Source organism: Cebidichthys violaceus, unplaced genomic scaffold (genome assembly GCF_023349555.1).
Source record: "Cebidichthys violaceus isolate CVI_PGR_0920_01 unplaced genomic scaffold, fCebVio1.0.p SCAF_12, whole genome shotgun sequence".
Classification (NCBI taxonomy): Eukaryota; Metazoa; Chordata; class Actinopteri; order Perciformes; family Stichaeidae; genus Cebidichthys; species Cebidichthys violaceus.
In genome coordinates, this window is record NW_027176285.1 from 15,920,722 (window position 1) to 15,938,391 (window position 17,670).

The window sequence follows — 17,670 nt, forward strand, 5'->3', positions numbered from 1 at the left end:
TCGTAGTCTTCTTCTTCGTCTTCTTCTTCTTCTTTTAATGGCGGTTGACAAGCAGCTTTCGGGTGCATTACCGCCACCCACTAATCTGGAGTGTGGACTGAGGATAGCCTCTGTAATACAACCAAACAAAGACAAGACAATAACTGACCAGACAAAAGGAAACGAATGAAAAAAATATACATATATATATTAAATACTCCAACATTTGTCACTAAAACTTTTCTTTAGTTCATCTCTCATCAGTTCTGCCTGTGGCAATAACCAAGCAGGAACAGCTGGCAGAACCACAGTCGGAGAATAACTCCTATCCAGTAGACCCAGTTCACTCGCCTTCTTCCCCCCATTTCTAGTCTGCGATGCCGGCACACGTGTTGTTTTAAAAGCACCACTGCTTATCCTCAATGCTTGTGATTGTGTTACATCCAGTTTTCCCCCAACGAGGTTTCAGACGCTGACCTTTCTCCAGCTCACAGCTCCCTCCCTGTCTCCATCTGTCCGCAGCGCGCAGCGTAAAGGCGCACGACCGAGCGCCGCGACAACCTGCGGAGCCGACATCCGCGAGACCGGATGACGTTACGCTTCGAACATCGAACAGCGGAGGCGTGATTTGAAAGCGCGTGTCGCGTGAGGCCTTCCTCACGTGGTGTTCCAGCAGGAACAGACAGGTGTAAATAACGCGTCATGGCTGAATTCTATTTAGCTGCTTGGATGTCAGTCGCATGGTCTCGTGCACATGTTTGCTCATGCTTGTCACTCTCACTCGGAACACTTGGATATAACTCAGCCATCGTTCGTAGTAGAGGCTAAACACCTGAGTGTTTCCTGCAATGACAAGTCGAAGTGTCAGCTGTGAGAAAGGCCTCTCTACTCAGAGCCGCTTTGAGCTCAACGTGTTTGAAAACTGTGAGGAGTGCGGTGGGGCAGTGAGGGGGGCTGGACTGGTTCTGCTGGGACAGAGAGGCGGATTGGACCGTTTGAGAAGTTGAACCGAGAGCAGATCATGGAGGAGTCTGCGGTGCTCAAGACCCACAGAGAGTGACGTTCATGCAGCCCTGTGAGTACAACACCAAACTCTCAATGTGGTTGTGAAGTACTCTGCAAAGTACACCAACATTGCAGCCTTTGGATTCAGACTGCAGCTCTCTTTTTGCTTCCATGTGTTTGTCTCTATTGTCTCCGTCTCTGCTGTCTCCCATCATGATGTTTCATTCTGTGAGAGGTGTCAGGTTGTTTACTTCATGCAGCTTCATGGTGCTTGTTGAACGCGCCGCGGTGTCCACTTGTTGTTTATTGATGGCTGTTTTCATTTAATTGTCTCTATTGTGGTTCATTCTTTGTCTGGGTCCTTCTTTAAAAATCTGCCCACACCACTGTGTAACGAGTTCTGTCTGATGTCAGACAAGTTAACTCTAGTGAGACTATTCTGAGGAGGCAGGTTGTTTATTTATGACTGATAATCAGTGGTGTGCACAGGCTGCAAAGCGTATCCATAGAAACAGAATGGATTGTTTGTTTGGACACGAGGGCTCTGTGCTGTGGTGTGTATGCATTGACATGCTAATGCTTTATGTTTTTTATGTACTTTGAATATGTCTATCATGTTACATTGTCATCATTTTAGAAATGAAAGTTAACGTTTAGTTTAGTCAGTTCATGAAAAGGCAAATAATGCAAAACAGGTTTTAAGTAAACTCAGCGTTCGACCTGATGATATCACATATTGTTATCAGTCTTCTTTTTATTTTATAAACAGACAAGTTGTCTGTTTATACACACACACACACACACACACACACACACACACACACACACACACACACACACAGGTAACACACACAGGCACAGGTAACAAACACACACAGGTAACACACACAGGCACAGGTAACACACACACACACACACACACACACACACACACACACACACACACACAACTCCCTTCTCCCCTCAGGTGGGAACAACTCCCAACCCATAAATGTGAGACAACCTCTAAACTTCACTGTCACTTTGTCACATCGTTTTATATTCTTTTAATAATAATAATAAAATGAAGGTTTTTGAAGCAGCGATCAAAGCAGATTTCCGGAAGACGTTCCCGCTGTTCCCGTCGACCTCAGTCCCAGTTCCCTGCACGAGAGCCTGCAGTGTGTTCCTGCTGCTGAGTGAGCGGTGAACCTCTTGATCTCTCAGCTCTCTCCTTCTGTGCCGCGATACAAATATAGACGCGTCTGAACTCAACGCTTGCCACAACCTTTGTGATTAAATATAAACCTCTCTCTATATATACATCACCTGTTGTGTAACCATGCATGTGTCCAGAGGATGCTTTTATCTTCCAAACATCACATGGCTGCGGCTTCGGAAATCTTGATTTCTGGATTATTGTTTTGCTTTGTCTATTGTGTGGTTTCCTTTGTTGGAGCGTTTTGACGAGGCTCTTGGGAGTTTCTCTTTCACTCTCTGTACTGCAGAACTGCTGCTGAGGCTTATGAGGTCTTGACTACCAGGTGCAGGGTCGGTGCTTATTCATTAGGATGTGGCTCAAATAAAAGATCAAACAACGAACAATCTTCATATTCAACCAATAAATCAGTAAATCAATCCAATTCTTAAAGAGGTTCTTGCTCCAGACTGAGAACAATGCAGAGCCCAATAAATATCTGTACGAATTTAAAATAAAGTCTGTTTCAGTTTTTATCGTCTAGTTGAAAAATATCTGCCTGACGAGACTGACTGATTGATTTCTGATCAGTTTGATGTAGAGGTGCAACAGATCATGCAACTCACGGTTCTGATTTGGTTCCTTGTATTTAATTTAACCGTACATTTTTTATTATTATTTCTGAATATCCTTTTTTTTAGTAAAAGTAAAGCCACACTGCGTACACGGTGAGTCATTTCACTTCTCATATTAAGATAAATATAAACACGTTAAAAAGCTCTTACCTCTCTAGGTTGAAGATGAGCCACAGCTCTGTTATCTCATGAAGACATGCGTAGATGTAAAGGACTCTGCATCGTGCTGCGTTGCTTCCTCATGAAAGCCTTAAAGAACTCTTCCTTGTCTCCGTTCCGGAGGACCTCCTCCCAGGAGCAAAGACCAGAGTCTTTAATCGGGGATAAGAACGTTCTTATTAGGAAAGAACTTCCTGCTCAAGCAGAACGGTGGCCTTTGTTTCTGGAGTGTTGACCTCCTGAAGTAGAGGTTATGTTCATGCATTCACTCGGTTGATTTGTTGCCTGCGCGCACAGTATGTGTGTCTATGTGGTGTCCTTCTACACATCTAATCATCAAAACATGTCAACATTTTAAAGCCCTTTTATTTTGACCAGGATTGTGACTACATAGATATGAAACGATCAAGATGTCAAGGACCAAACGATGGAAAGAGAGAACATTAAAGTGAGCTTTAAGTTAATCTTCTACAGTGAGTGAGGCAAGGCACAGTCTGACATTTTGAGTCCTAAAACACTTGGTGTCCTCTTTACAACCGTAGTAGAAACACCTCTCTGATGAACGAATAAAACCGGTTTACCATCAACATGTAGCCTCAGTGTGAGGCTGATCCAAAGCCTGACTTTCCTTCCAGTTGTTTGAACAACTTCATCATGCTACACATAAGCTCCTCTCGTGTGGAAGCAAAATACTGTTTAAAATATAATATAATAATGTTCCCTTTTATTTTGAAATTATATGGAAACTGTCCATTATTGACCATATTTAGCATTTTTGTAATTTGATGCAACATGTTTTAGTTGTATTTATGTCATATCACACAGCATCATTTTCAGTAAAAATCATTATAACTTATAACCTTCAGCATAATGAGCTCAACTGGATTCATGAAGAGATAATCGAACAGTAAAAACACAATTGGGTAACAGGAAGAGCCATGATAATATGCACATACAGTACGGAGATTGTGGTCATATATGCACTGGAACTGTACACATCAATACACAGACAGACGGACACACACACTCACTCACACACACACATTCACACACAGAAGCAGTCTTTAGAAATCCGGCGTCGTGTTTTTCGTCTCTGCTTTAGAGCGAGTCGACGCCGTGCTGAGTGCTGAACTCCTGGAAATCCTCTGGGATGGTGTCTGTGGAAGTGAGAAGTCGGGTATCATGAGCTCAGAATCTAAAGCCAAACGAGGCCAAACCAATTCTACTCACAGCTGTAGTCTGCAACAACAACACCATCACATCTAACATCGCTTTTCAGACTCGAGCAATGAAAGACCTGAAGATACGTCTTAGAAACAAACCAGCATGCAATCACGCTAATTCACAATATATCAAGAATAATAGAATATGTGGATTTGTGATGGAGCGTTCCTTCCTCACCATTGCAGCGGTATTTCAAATTGGACCAGATGATGTTTTCCTGAGAGAAGCAGAACACACCGAGTCGTCCTCCTCTCATGGTCGTGTCGATTGTGACGCCGGAGTCGGCCACCAGCTCGGTTCCTTCATAGAACCGCGCCCTAAACGGAACACACAACTCAAATAAGTAATCTACGTTTCCACTCTCAACACTTTGGGGAAATGTGCTCCTTCACTTTCCTGCAAAGCCAGCCTTCATGCTAAGCTAAGCTAACCAGCAGTTAAAGGGTTTCGAGGTGCTTTCGTGTAATCGATGTGAAGATCGTCAGGAACAGGTGTGGTCGTACCTGATGTATCCGACCTGTGGGCGGTGCTGCAGGTACCAACGGTAGGACACCTTGTCCTTCCAGCCCACATTCCTGGGGTCCTTCCACAGCAGACGCACCTGGTCGTTGGTGTCTCCCGTGTGCCACAGCGAGTTTCTCAAGTGCTCCCCGGGGCCCGTTCTAGACTTCACAGCCTGGTGAGCGCCGACGGATAACGGAGAGAAGCAAGGGAGAGGCAGAAACGTGGAAAATATGTCGAGGGATTAAAAAAAATAGGACGAGCACGAATCTGCTACCTGGGGGGGGGGGGGGGGGGGGACTGTGGTGACTTGTGCTTTCACCTTAAGTTGGATGCCCGGCTCAGCCACAGCTCTGAAGGGTGTCGCCTGCCAGTAGGTCTGTTCGGTCTGCTTCCACATCACCACGTAGAAGGAGGACGAGTCCTGGTAGCCGAAGATGAAGCCGGCGTAGTCGTCGTCGGTCACTGTATTTACGTGAAATGTTCCTTCGAAGTCCACTCCGCTGAAAGCAGTGTAACCTGACGACAGAGAGGGAAATCAGCACATCACTTATGTTATTATGCATTTCATTCACCGACATCCAACACAGAGGAACTACTTCTTACCAACAGCAAGTCCCGGGTCACTGTTCATGGTCTGGACAATTTCCATTCCCTGTGTGAGAAAGAGTTGTCAGTAAGGCCTTTTGCACCCTGATGCCTTCAAGTATTACTATCATTCACTGCAACTTTATATTTTAGCTATATTACAATTTGTTTTACATGAAGTGCACCTTTTTAGTTTTTGGTAATGGAGTAAACCTGCTAATGCTGTCCTACAGTTACTCTCTTGAAGGTCACTCGCTGTAGCACAGCGGTACCCTTCCTGTTCTCACTGCACACAAATGAGTGCAGTAGCAGACAGACAAATAATTGCATCAAATGTTCAGATGATACAGCTATTTTAAGACTGCTGCTGGAGATTGCCACTTGTAAAGACCGTTGTGACAGCCGCCACCTCATTTTTAACGTTTAATACCAGAAGACAGAGGAAATTCAGCTTGAGAGCCCGTGGCCCTGTAATCATTGGTGACGGTGAGCAGGTGAGCAGGTGTGCTTGGGATACAAATGGACAATAAATGAAATTAGAGTGTCCACGTTTATTATCTGTGTGCTGGGCTGGCTCAGAGAGACTCAGCCTGGACTGAGATCACGTCAACTTGTGCCCACCGTACACGGAGAGGGAGTTTTCAGCGTTGAGTCGTCTCACCTGGTTCAGAACAACCCAGTTGGGGTCGATCTGGGCGTCGCCCTCGGGGTCCAGCACCACCGTCTGATAGGCCCTGAAGTCGGTCAAGGTGACCTCGGCGTTCTCGGGACAGTTGTCGATCCTGTCGATCACTTTGTCCTGGTCGAAGTCAGACTCGCATATGTCTCCGACGCCATCGTCTGAGGGACAACAGAGACGAGGTTGAGACTTAAATTAAAGTAAGGCAGACCGTGAGGCCAGAGAGGTGCAGACACTTTACACACAAAGATACAAAGATAGCGTAATTCATTCAAAGTGTTGAGCTCCCTGCTGTGTGCGTTCAGCAGCAGAGAGGCTGTGTTTGCCGTGGTTAACAAAGTGCTATGCCGCAGTTTCTCTACTCGCTGGTGTTGGACTTGGCGGTTCTTGGCATAAAAGCTTCATTCTGTGTCATCGATTTGAATTGTGGGCATCTTGAAAACATTTTTGAACCAGTAAATCCACTTTTTGTGTTTTTGTTATATTCATTGCATCACTTGACTCCCTGACTGCCAGCAAAAAGCCAACTTGACTTGATTTGAATTGACACTCCAGAGGGCATGTTTTACACAGGAAAATGTCCCAGTGAGTCACCGCTGGGTGCGAGCTTTTACCCAACAACACCGCCACTCAACGCACTCACAGTGGCTTTTTGTTTGATCTGCGTTGGTGTGAAACTGGGGCCCAAAATTGCTTTCAAAGGAAAGTCGGGGAACAAGTTCAGGGAGGATGTGGAGATGAAATGATTCACGTTTATCTGATCGCATGCTGGTTTTTCGGCCAAATCTGATTATTACTGTAATCTGATTTGACAGCGTGGTATGTGACGAGGCGCTGTGTACTTTAGACCATCGCTCACCGTTGTCGTCAATCTGGTCAGGGTTCGGTACCAGCCGGCAGTTGTCCGGTCCCGGCGGCAGAGTGTCGGGGATCCCGTCGTTGTCGTCGTCGTCGTCGCACTCGTCGCCCAGCCCGTCTTTGTCACTGTCCAGCTGGGAGCTATTTATTACGAACGGGCAGTTATCCTTGGTGTCCTGGTGACCGTCGCCATCGCTACAGGGGAAGTGACACGATCGACAAAAAAGTCTGTAGTACCAGCAGTTCAGATATCTGCACGAACGCAACATAGAGGCTGTGGCGACGTCGTTACCTGTCTTGGTTTGTGTCACAGGAGTCTCCAACCAGGTCGTTGTCAACATCAGACTGAAACGAGAGCAGGAAGTTCACCAAAAAGCACCATTTATTTTACACTTGAGCTACTCTGATCCTTTACGTTAGTTTAAAGGAAAGCAGCGGAGAAGTTTAAACATGTGAAACATGACCAGGAGCCCCAAACAGACACAATGTGTCATTGGAGCCACAGTTTAATCTGTAATCGTGCTGTATTTCATAAACTCATTATATATTTTGTTAAATCTTAATCTCAAAAATAACTACCAACTTAAGCTGCAAGATGCATGTAATGGAGCAAAAAAATTACAATATTTCCCCAAATTGTACTTAAATGTAGTACTTGAGTAGATGTACTCAGTTACTTTGCACCACATCCCTCCGTCCCTCCATCCCTCCATCCCTCCATCCCTCCGTCTGGCTCTGACTGACCTGGTTTGGGTTGGGGATGTCGGGGCAGCTGTCGCAGGCGTCTCCCACGCCGTCTCCGTCCCGGTCCAGCTGGTCTCTGTTTTGGACAAGCTGGCAATTGTCCAGAAAGTTCTTCAGGCCTGTTGCTCGCCAGTCAACGGGAGGAGATGGTTCGTGTTATTTAGCGGTCAGTGTGAAAACATAGTGTTGTCATGGATGACGTATTCGGAGGTGGCGAGTACAGATAGATGATGTGGTACTTAGTAGAATAAATACTTTTTCTGAACTCTCACAAAAGATATGAATTAATTTCTATGATTCTGACAATAAGTTGATTGACAGAATATTGACCTGTAACAATTCTGATAATAAATCCGTTATTTTTCCACCAAAAATGCCCAAAAATATTTAGTTCCAGCTCACTAATTTTTACTTATGTGTTAGTAAATAGATTTTACTTCGGCTTTTGGATCATTGGATGGACAAAACAAGCTTTTTGAAGATTTCAACTTTAAGACATTCTCCACTATTTTTGGTCATTTTACAAATCCCTCGTTTTCTAGAGAGAAGAATCGGCAGATTGGAATCCTTGGCTGCAGCATTACAGCATTACATTCCCTCCATACTGCTGTTTGAACTACATCGACTGCATGGTTCTATGGCGTGGTACTCGTAACTCCACCACTAGGTTGCACTGTTGTCTTTGCTATGAAGGAGAACGCCGGTTTGTGTTCAGATGCTGTTTCTTATTCATCGCAGGGAGGCAGCAGCAGCACCGCGAACGCATAAAGGTCAAGCAGCAGCGATAGAGGAGAAACCATCTTCTCTCCCGCGGGGCTTTCTGAGGTGTAATCATGCTGGTGAATGATCAAAGCTTGTGTTCGCTCAGGGGTCAGACTGCTTTTGGCCTTAACTTTCTCCTTTTTTTTTTGCAGTGCTGTTTGTTATGCCTCAGCTGGCTTCTAAAAACATCCATGCAACTGTATTTTGTACAACGTGATTTAAAATCTGTCTGTTATTTAATGTAAGAGCAAGGTGTAAATGTGAAGGAAGGAACAGAATAATACGTTGAAACGGAGAGAGAGTGCCTTCAGCGCTGGTTATATAAGCACGAGCGTCACTGTTATTTATCTCCGTACCGTCTCCGTCCATGTCATCGTCGCAGGCGTCCCCTTTGCCGTCGCTGTCGGTGTCCCTCTGGTCCGGGTTCTCCACCGTGCGACAGTTATCGCAGGCGTCTCCGTGGCTGTCCTTATCGCTGTTCCTCTGGTCCACGTTGGCCTTTAACCAGCAGTTGTCCTGAGACAGACGGAGGACACAGAGTTCCCATTCACCGCACGTGCATTTGTTTTCAGAGGACAAGCTTGCGTGTGCATGCATGTTTTTGTACGGATTATTAAAACTATATATATATATATATATATATATATATATATATATATATATATATATATATATATATATATATATATATCGTATTAGTTAGAAAAAACAGAGCTAGGTTAGCTGTTTTTCTCTGCTTTCTCTTGTTATGCTAAGCTAAGCTATCACTCCCAGGTTCTTAATTGCAATAATGTGTTAGTTTTTCTTTATTTACACGATTGAAACACCTCTGGGTTTTTGGACTGTTGGTTGGACAAAACAAGCCATTTAAACAATCACATGGATCTTGAGGACACTGTGGTGTGCATATACATTTTTTGCCATAATACAGACTAAATGAATCGATTTAATCTGAATAAATAACCAACAGATTAATCAATAAGGAAAATAACCCTCAGTTGCAGCCGTTAAAACATTCCCACCAACCTGCTCGTTTGGTATACCGTCGCCATCGGCATCGTCGTCACAGGCGTCTCCATAGCCGTCCCTGTCTGCGTCCTCTTGACCGGAGTTGGGGACGAAGATGCAGTTATCCTGTGAAGAATACAAAAAGTTGAACAAGGCCCGACTATCGCAGCAAAGTTGCATTCGCTGACAATTTGCTCCGTGGTTACCTTTTTACAGCTCGCATCTTTGCATTTGAGTTTGTCGTCTGGGTATCCGTCAATGTCGGTGTCCTTCCCACACAGGAACCCGTTACCGGCCCAGCCGATTCCACACTGACGAGACAAGGGAAACTCAGACGCCATGTGTGTGGAGTTGTTCTTATGTGCAGTATGTGTGTGTGTGTGTGTGTGTGTGTGTGTGTGTGGGTGGGGGGGAAAGAGTGTGAAATCCTACCTGGCAATGGACTGACCCGTCCCTCTCTGCGATGCACTGGGCGTTGATATCACAGGGGTTGGTCAGGCTGTTGCCGCAGCTGATCTCCGGCTTACAGCCCTTCACTTGGTCCCCTGTGAACCCTGTGTTGCAGCTGCCGCAGTGATAGGAGCCCTGTGCACGAATGAGGACATCTAGTTTCTTTGGACAGCCGCTTCAATGAAATAATTGTCCTACGTGAGCCATGTGTGTGACATCGGGATGATATTCTACAGTGTGTCTTACCACAGAGTTGGAACAGACGGAGTTTGCGGCGCAGCCTCCGTTGTTGGACTCTTTACATTCGTCAACGTCGTCACAGACCTGAAAGCATGAATGTAAGATGTGAATTCATCCAAAGCTTTGTTTTAATGACAATTTACAATATTTCCCTTTTTTTTAATGATTTCAAGGTTCCAATAATTACTGCATAGAATACACAATAAACAGCTGTGGAGATTAAGTACATTTACTCAAGTACTGTTCTTTCGTACAACTGTGCTCAACGTCCTTCCAGAGGGTACTTATTTATTATCTGATGATATAATAGGAAGCTGTTCCAAGTTCTTCTTCTGTATCTGTTTTGATCTTCACATAGATCCAACGTTGGATTGTAAAACTACAGTACCTGTCCTCAGTATTTCATCATAACTTAACAAACACTAGCTATTTTGTAGCTACAGCTGTACATATTGTCCTCATATAGGTCACCAGTAAATATGTTGTTGATATCCCATATGCACTAATTAATTACACCATCGTTTTACGGCTGTAACCTAAAGCGTTGTATTCTCTTGCAGCACAATAGCATGGAAAACTCTCCTTATAATGATCTTTTACGTCTTTGATCGATGCTGTAATTTGCATGCATCCTTTTTTCTTAATTCTCTCTCATTCTGTAGTCGTGTCTTCCATATTTCATTCACTCTGTTTTTACCTGTTTGTTGGTCTGGGCATACAAAATGCCCACGCCCTCCACCGCCTGGCCGGTGAAGCCCAGCGGACAGGCGTCGCAGCGGAAGCCCGGGGCGGTGTTCACACACTTCACTCCGGGGAAGCAGGGGTTAAACTGGCACTGCGGGAAGGAAAGAGGACACGAGCTCTGCTGAAGCTGAAACATGTATATGGTTCTCACTGGGCTGCTCCCCAAAAGCTTTTAGTTTTGATGACACTTTTGCTCATGCAAAAAAGAGAATGCTGAAGGGGCCAGTCCTTATGAAAAGAGGTCAGCGCAAACACGAGAAGACAGACAGGCAAACACACACGCACTCACGCATATCTTTGCACTTCCATCCTTATGAGGACCTCATTAAAAGTCGTGCCTTAACCTGAACTGAATTCCCAAACTTTTACCTGTGGCTTTCATTCCATTATACCACGTTAGCTTCTGTGGAGTTTCATGTTACGTCTCACCTAATTATCTGTCGCCTCTGTGCTGCTTCACATGGAAGGCAATGCTGGAGGAAGTGCAGAGTGGGAATGCTACATGCCATGCAAATGAATACAGACGGCTGGAACGAACTCGGAAAGTGATCCAGAGACGTCGGAGCAACGTTAGCGGGGTCGATCTGACAGAACAGCGTGGTTCATTTGTTCTCTTCTTCGGCTGCTAGAGCAGAGAGTTCTGGTCGTAGAGTGACGAGACTTTTAGACCGTTGGAATGTGTCTCAGCTTTCATAATGATATATTGTTTGTGTGGGTAGCATTAAGTAACAAGATGCTAGCAGCATTAGCGTGTTTTTGCTGTCTGCTCATTAGGTTGCTTGGTGCTGGAATTGTATTTTGTTGAGGTAAAAGTGGTTATCCTTCTTCGAGCTTCTTCCTGCTACGTATGTGGGCATGCAGGACGAATGTGTTGCTACATGTTGAACATATGCACAATTGCCCCCGGTGCTGGGGGCGCTCTGTCCGGTTCAAGAGGTTTCACCATAACTACAATCTTTGCCATGGAGACCAATAAATAGCCCTAAAACACAAGAGCAAACGCACAACCCGAGCCATACCTCGTCCACATCGTCACAGTTGAATCCGTCCCCGGTGTAGCCGTCGGGACACGGCCCGCACTCGACACCATCCGCTGTCTCTATACACATATCGTCACGGAAACAGACACCTGGGGCACACCTTGGTTTCACCACCTCAGTACCACCCAGACCTTTAAACAACAGAGGTAACAAAAAACCAACATTTAATTCATCATCTGCAGTTTCATTCTGTTTGAGATTATTCATTAAGTATGGTATTTACAGGTGAGTGATATGACTGTTATAGGACATGATCTTACCACAAGCCTGACACTCTGAAATGGTGTTTCTGAGAAATGAGGTCTCTTTGACCTGGAAAAGGTCAAACACAAACAGGTTTATATGCAGTCGAGCTGTCGGGGGGGTCAGGGGTTGGGGAGCAGTGGCCTCAGAGGAGCCGTTAGTTACCTGCTGAATGAGGACGTCTTTCAGCTCATTTATCACCTTGGTTAAGTCCAGCATTTGATTGGACAGCTGCTTCGTGTTGACCCCTAAGAGAAAGGGACTGTTATTTTGTTAAACTGAAGAAAAAGAGGTGGGGGGGGGGGGGGGGGATTCTCTGAGCCTGCTCTCAACCCACTCTGACAAACACTGACTGTTGTTCTTTCCTAAGGCTGGGATTGTTCTCCTGAGAAAGATTTGGCCGTCCGTTTGCCTCCACAGGAAGAATCTTACCCAGAGTTTGGACGGAGTCTCTTTGTTGGAAGTGGCAGTCTTGTAGCGCCGCAACATTCTCAAATGTGTCCCCAACCACCAGCTTGAGCTCGTCTACACTCTCCTGTTGGAATAAAATGGGTCAAAGTGGACATCTAAGACATTTTGATACCTCTGGATTCATTGTTGTATGTAAATACTGTAAGCGAGGCGTCACCTGATCCCTGGCTTGCATGGTCTTCAGCTCCACCGTACCGTAGCCTGCCGGCAAACCTTGGAAGGCGGCGGGGAGATCCCTGACGGTCTCCACCAGCCTGCAGTCCAGATGCAGCTCCACCCCGCCGGGCCCGGGTTGCTGCATCCCCTTCAGGTGGAACAACAGTCGGTGCTGTTGGCCGTCTGCCAGGACCAGGTTGTTGAAGGTTACTGAGCTCATCCTCTTGTCACTCCGCAGGTAGCGTAACACAGCTTTTAGAGGACGGAGCGAGGAGAGGAAGCGGTGGTGGTGGTGGCAAGGAAGAGATAATGGGGAGAAATAGAGGAGGATTTACTGTAAAGGGTTGATTCATCCACATTACAACAAGACTAAGTCTACAGCCATGACATAGAGCGGCTCTGTGAGGCTGTACTTATGCTCAGCTGTGCTTTGAACACAATGGTAACATCAGCATGCTGACAATGACGATGCTAACCTGCTGATTTTAAGCAGGTGTAGCGTTTACCACGCTCATCGTCTTAGTGTAGCATGCAAACATGTGCTAAGTAGCACCTGAAATGAGCTAAAATATGAGAAAATGCTCCACAGCAGCGAGAGGAACGACAGAAGTTCTTCTCTGGGGGTGACTCGTGAACACATTAATACAAAAAGGTTGATGAGTGCAGCTTGAAACGGAACCACGGCCTCTTTCACGGTCTCCTACCTCTGTTGAGCTTCCCCATCACAGTGAACTCAAAGTACTTGCTGTTGTCCCGGGGGTTGTACAGGGAAAACAAACTGGTTCCGGTCTTGGGCTGCAACTTGAAGGAGGTTAGGATGAAAGCCTCGTGCACCCCTTGCTCGACCAGACCCCCCTGCAGCAGGTCTGGCAGGCAATCGGGCGAGGTGAGCAGATCGTAGACTGTTGACAGGGATGGGAAAAGAGAGAGGCGGTAATGCACATGAGTAATGGATGATGAGATATGAATATTTACAACACGCAGCCGTTCCAGATCCCTGAGTAAACGCATCCTGAGTCGACGAAGGGGAAGACGATGATGATGTTGACCCAGCGTTTGTTGCTCTTGCGAGACGCTGTGTCAATCAGTCAGCACCAACTTGGCAGGCAGAGTTGGCTCAGAGAAATCAGAAATATTGGGATTTCGAAAGCAAATCGGAGCAATGCGCTGTGACGGCTAGGTGTTTGGTGTTATTATCATTATTTCGTCAGATCCCCACCAAAGCCGCTCGGCCAATAAAACATTTGTGATGTCTCTTCTTCAGCCACAGTTCTGTTCATTGTTCTCACAGGCAGAGGTATGGCAGACTTCGCTGAGAAGCTGGTTAGTGGGTGTGAAAAGCCAGAAGGACACTGAATACTTGCACTCATGGTTAGAGTCCTCCTTTTAATAAAGTGACTTGGGAGCTGGGCTCCCCACGGGAGGATACTCAGTGAATCTCTAGTCCGCCATCTGCACGCATCATGAATACACAAGCACCCTAAAAGCAGTCTGCAAGGCCTGCAGTCATGAGGGAGCAAAATTGCTCCCAAATGCTCCCAGAGATTAGCTATTGTCAGCCAAGACTGCGAAGCATGATCCCCAGATGATTCCCTTGTAACCGTCTCCTCGTGTTTTTGCCTTTTTAAAACTGTTGCAGTTAAATGTGACAAAGCCACAGAAAATGACTGCTTACACAGTGTTGTCAACAACCACCACAAAGATGAGTCTTTTGTGTTTGTGATTGCCGAGATCACCTGTTGAGTTTTTATGCAAACATGTCTCTTTTTGACTCGGTGTGACTCATCGGTCCAAAAATGAACAAAAGAACAAGGGAACAAATGAACCTCAGTGCATGTTTTTTGAGTTACTGTAACACTACAGCGGCACGCACACACACACACACACACACACACACACACACACACACACACACACACACACACACACACATAAAGCAGACAGACTGTTCATAAATCTTCTGGACAGCAGGGCTTTGTGGGGGTCAGTGTCGTCTTACACCATCCTGAGAAAGTGCCTCATTTCCCACCCTGTTTAACCTCCGATTTCAAGCTTCACTAAACTAGTTCAGCTGAAAGCCATAAAGTAATCCAGTGTCTTGTCCTCTCCTTAACACCAGCATATATATATATATATATATATATATATATATATATATATATATATATATATATATATATATATATATATATATATATATATATATATGTCTATCTCAGGGCTACAAAGTACTATTAAGTGTACAAATGGTCAGCGTTCTTCATTCTGCTGCTTAATTAACAAATACTTCACATTTGAGAGCTTGCACGTTGAAAGCTGTGATTTACTTTAGCTTCATGTTTAGAGGCGCCTAATCAACCATTAGTAATGATGAAGAAATGACATCGGCATGTTATTAAAATAAACAGTGAGGTCACACTTGAGACAAAAACCTTTAAACCTCTGATTGGTTTTGGACACTTGGAAGCAGTGGAAACAAGTCGTGATTACAGCGTGAATTGGCGAACAGTTGTGCATCATTTATACACCCAGTAATTACAGAGAGACTTTATCATTCATTTGGAGTCATGTTTGTCTTTTACGTCTGTATTTGGTCTCCACCAGCGTCTGAGGGAAAGGTCTCTTTAGCTGCTAAATGCTCCACAGTGTTCACCAGCGAGTCGCTAGCTGAGTCTGTCTGCTGTTTGGTGCTGTGCAGGTTTAGTATTGTGAGTTTTTAGAGCTCTGTCGCTCTGAAAACAGCTGCCTGCTGCAGTCAGAGATGATGCACCCAGAGTGAACCAAAGCGGTGAAGTTGCGGCCGGACGGCTTAACAATGAGCTGAAGTTCTGAAGCGCTGTAAAGCCAAGGGCAACTGCACTCCGTTGTCATTGTCATTTAATACGTCGTTATTATAGAAGCATTGATTATAGCTGCTTTAAATATGTGTTCTGTCCCCGGGCAAGGAGTCTTTGCGCCCAGCGTAGAAAGTGAGTTTTGAATTCGGTTAATCTCAGCTCCCGGTGAAGTCACCCTAAAGGACACTCCTGCTGATCAATAACCCTTTACAGAGACAGAATGGCTGCTCTGTGCTACTAAAATCTTACTTACTGCAGCTTTAACCTTTCTCCTTTTCAACAATTCCAGTCATGCAGGCAATGACTCATTTGCAAGGGAAATGATAGACGATGAACTCCACTAAACTGGACTTGTGTTATACATAACATCAGGCAGCGATTGCCCAAACATTGTAGGGATTAATGGGTGCATGAAAGGTACGCCATCTATCACTGGAGTGATTTGCAAGAAGCTGATAAACTATCAACACCAATCTCTCTTTCCGCATGTCGTCTGCAGCTCGGTTTGTGTCTGACCTTGAGAGAGAGAGAGAGAGAGAGAGAGAGAGAGAGAGAGAGAGAGAGAGAGAGAGAGAGAGAGAGAGATTTGTGCGTATGTGTGACTTGAAGTTCAATATTGCTCCCAGATCGACTCTGATTGTTCCCATGTGTGTGACCGGGGCTGGGACTTTGTTTGAATTAATATGAGCCAGAAAGCCGAACCTCCTGAAGCTGAAGTAATCAAGCAAATCTGGGTGGATGGATATGAAAAGCAGGATCATTTAACTTTAGAAAGATATCTACTTTTATTCTTTATCTTTGCCTTCTTCCTCTCGCAAAAAAAAACAACAACCCCAAAAGTGCATTCGGCTGCCTCCTCTCTTCTTGAACTGACGGGATATTTAGCATTTTATTCATACCTCAGTGAGTATCATACACCATGTCTAATCCTTTGTGTTCTTTATGCATATGATATTCTCTTTCACAGTGTCTGCTTTATCCATTATGCATTGAACTCATACATAGTGTGTTAAAATACCCAGTGTTGGAGCCATTAAATCTTTTTTGACAGATAATGAAAACGGAGGATTACATCACAGCCAGGAAGTCAGAAAAATGTGGCATTCAAATAGAATCAAAGACATTTATCTGTGTGTGTGTGTGTGTGTGTATGTGTGTGTGTGTGTCTAGTTAAAATGCAATGATTATTTTATTTCTTGAATTGCTGTCATCTCCAGCAGCAGCAGCAGCAGCTATAACTGTTGGAATCGGTTATTGCCAATCAACAACACATTTTGTTACAACCGTAACGACGTTTAAATAACTATAATAGTTATAAACAACTTCAAACAGCACTCACCTAAAGCCTGGGCTTCCACGTGTAAGCTCAGTGTTAACAGCAGCTGCGAGGCCAGAATCAGGGCTGTCCACACACCCATTTTGTCCTTCCAGCTGGTCCCAGATCAGCACTTTCTCTGCGGTGACTTATCAATATGTGACACGCAGTTTCCCGTATGTCTGCGCCTGCTGTGAGTGGTGCCTTTGTGTCCTTGCCTCCTTTTTTTTGAATCAGAAGTGAGACAAGACTGTCATGGTGAGCCTGATAGAAGCTGCTGGTTTTGTGTGTGTGTGTGTGTGTGTGTGTGTGTGTGTGTCTGAATTGGTCTGTGAATGTGAAGATCGAAGGAGTCTTACTCAGGGAGGAGCTTCGGGGCCAGAACCTGCTTTTAAAACCTTCCTCAGACGGCCCCATGTAGAGAAGGAGTGACCTGGAGAGCCTCTTTGCATTGGCTCCTGCTGGCTGCTACCATTTCCCACAGGCTCTTAGACAAATATGCTGAACGTGAGTAGCTGTTAATTCGGTCTAGGAGCCCATGTTTGGCCACTGACATCATTTTGCAACTCAAATTGAGCTTTTTGACTCTTGAGTTCACGGTTGAGGTGAATTGGAAAAAAAAAAATACAAAAAGTTTCCCACTTCCAGCAATTAGATTTTGAGGATTTATGTCACACTCTGTCTGAGAAACAGGGAGGCTCTTTCACTTTCCTTCCAGGGATCAGATGCGACACCTTTTCCCGGCGTTACCGTCGTAATCCCACTCATTCCCCGGGCAAAGTCAGGAAATGAGCGCTCTGCAGCCCCGCGCCTTAACAAGCCGCGTTATTAACCGGCCAGCAGAGCTTCAGACAG

The 17,670-nt window shown here is 45.1% G+C and overlaps 1 protein-coding gene across 1 annotated transcript; it reads right to left on the bottom strand.

Moving 5' to 3' along the window:
- Window positions 1-3,320: 3,320 nt before the first annotated feature.
- Window positions 3,321-17,159, bottom strand: thbs4b (thrombospondin 4b). Its single transcript, XM_068706733.1, has 22 exons — window positions 16,840-17,159; window positions 13,368-13,565; window positions 12,665-12,915; window positions 12,469-12,571; window positions 12,202-12,284; window positions 12,054-12,105; window positions 11,773-11,924; window positions 10,707-10,844; window positions 10,016-10,093; window positions 9,752-9,904; window positions 9,526-9,630; window positions 9,338-9,445; window positions 8,668-8,827; window positions 7,550-7,668; window positions 7,098-7,150; window positions 6,807-7,000; window positions 5,930-6,108; window positions 5,287-5,335; window positions 5,003-5,199; window positions 4,683-4,855; window positions 4,357-4,496; window positions 3,321-4,112 (listed from the first exon to the last, which is right to left on the bottom strand). Exons 1-22 carry the CDS (start codon window positions 16,916-16,918, stop codon window positions 4,054-4,056), a joined length of 2,823 nt encoding a protein of 940 aa, XP_068562834.1. The 5' UTR covers window positions 16,919-17,159; the 3' UTR covers window positions 3,321-4,053.
- Window positions 17,160-17,670: the final 511 nt, after the last annotated feature.

Bases quoted from the DNA above. Each gene is read 5' to 3' on its own strand.
- thbs4b (XM_068706733.1), bottom strand. From the start codon at position 16,918: ATGGGTGTGTGGACAGCCCTGATTCTGGCCTCGCAGCTGCTGTTAACA. The intron at 12,106-12,201 runs GTAACTAACGGC...GACCTTTTCCAG, and splicing joins AAGACGTCCTCATTCAGCAG to GTCAAAGAGACCTCATTTCT. The intron at 4,497-4,682 runs GTACGACCACAC...TGTTCCGTTTAG, and splicing joins CCACAGGTCGGATACATCAG to GGCGCGGTTCTATGAAGGAA.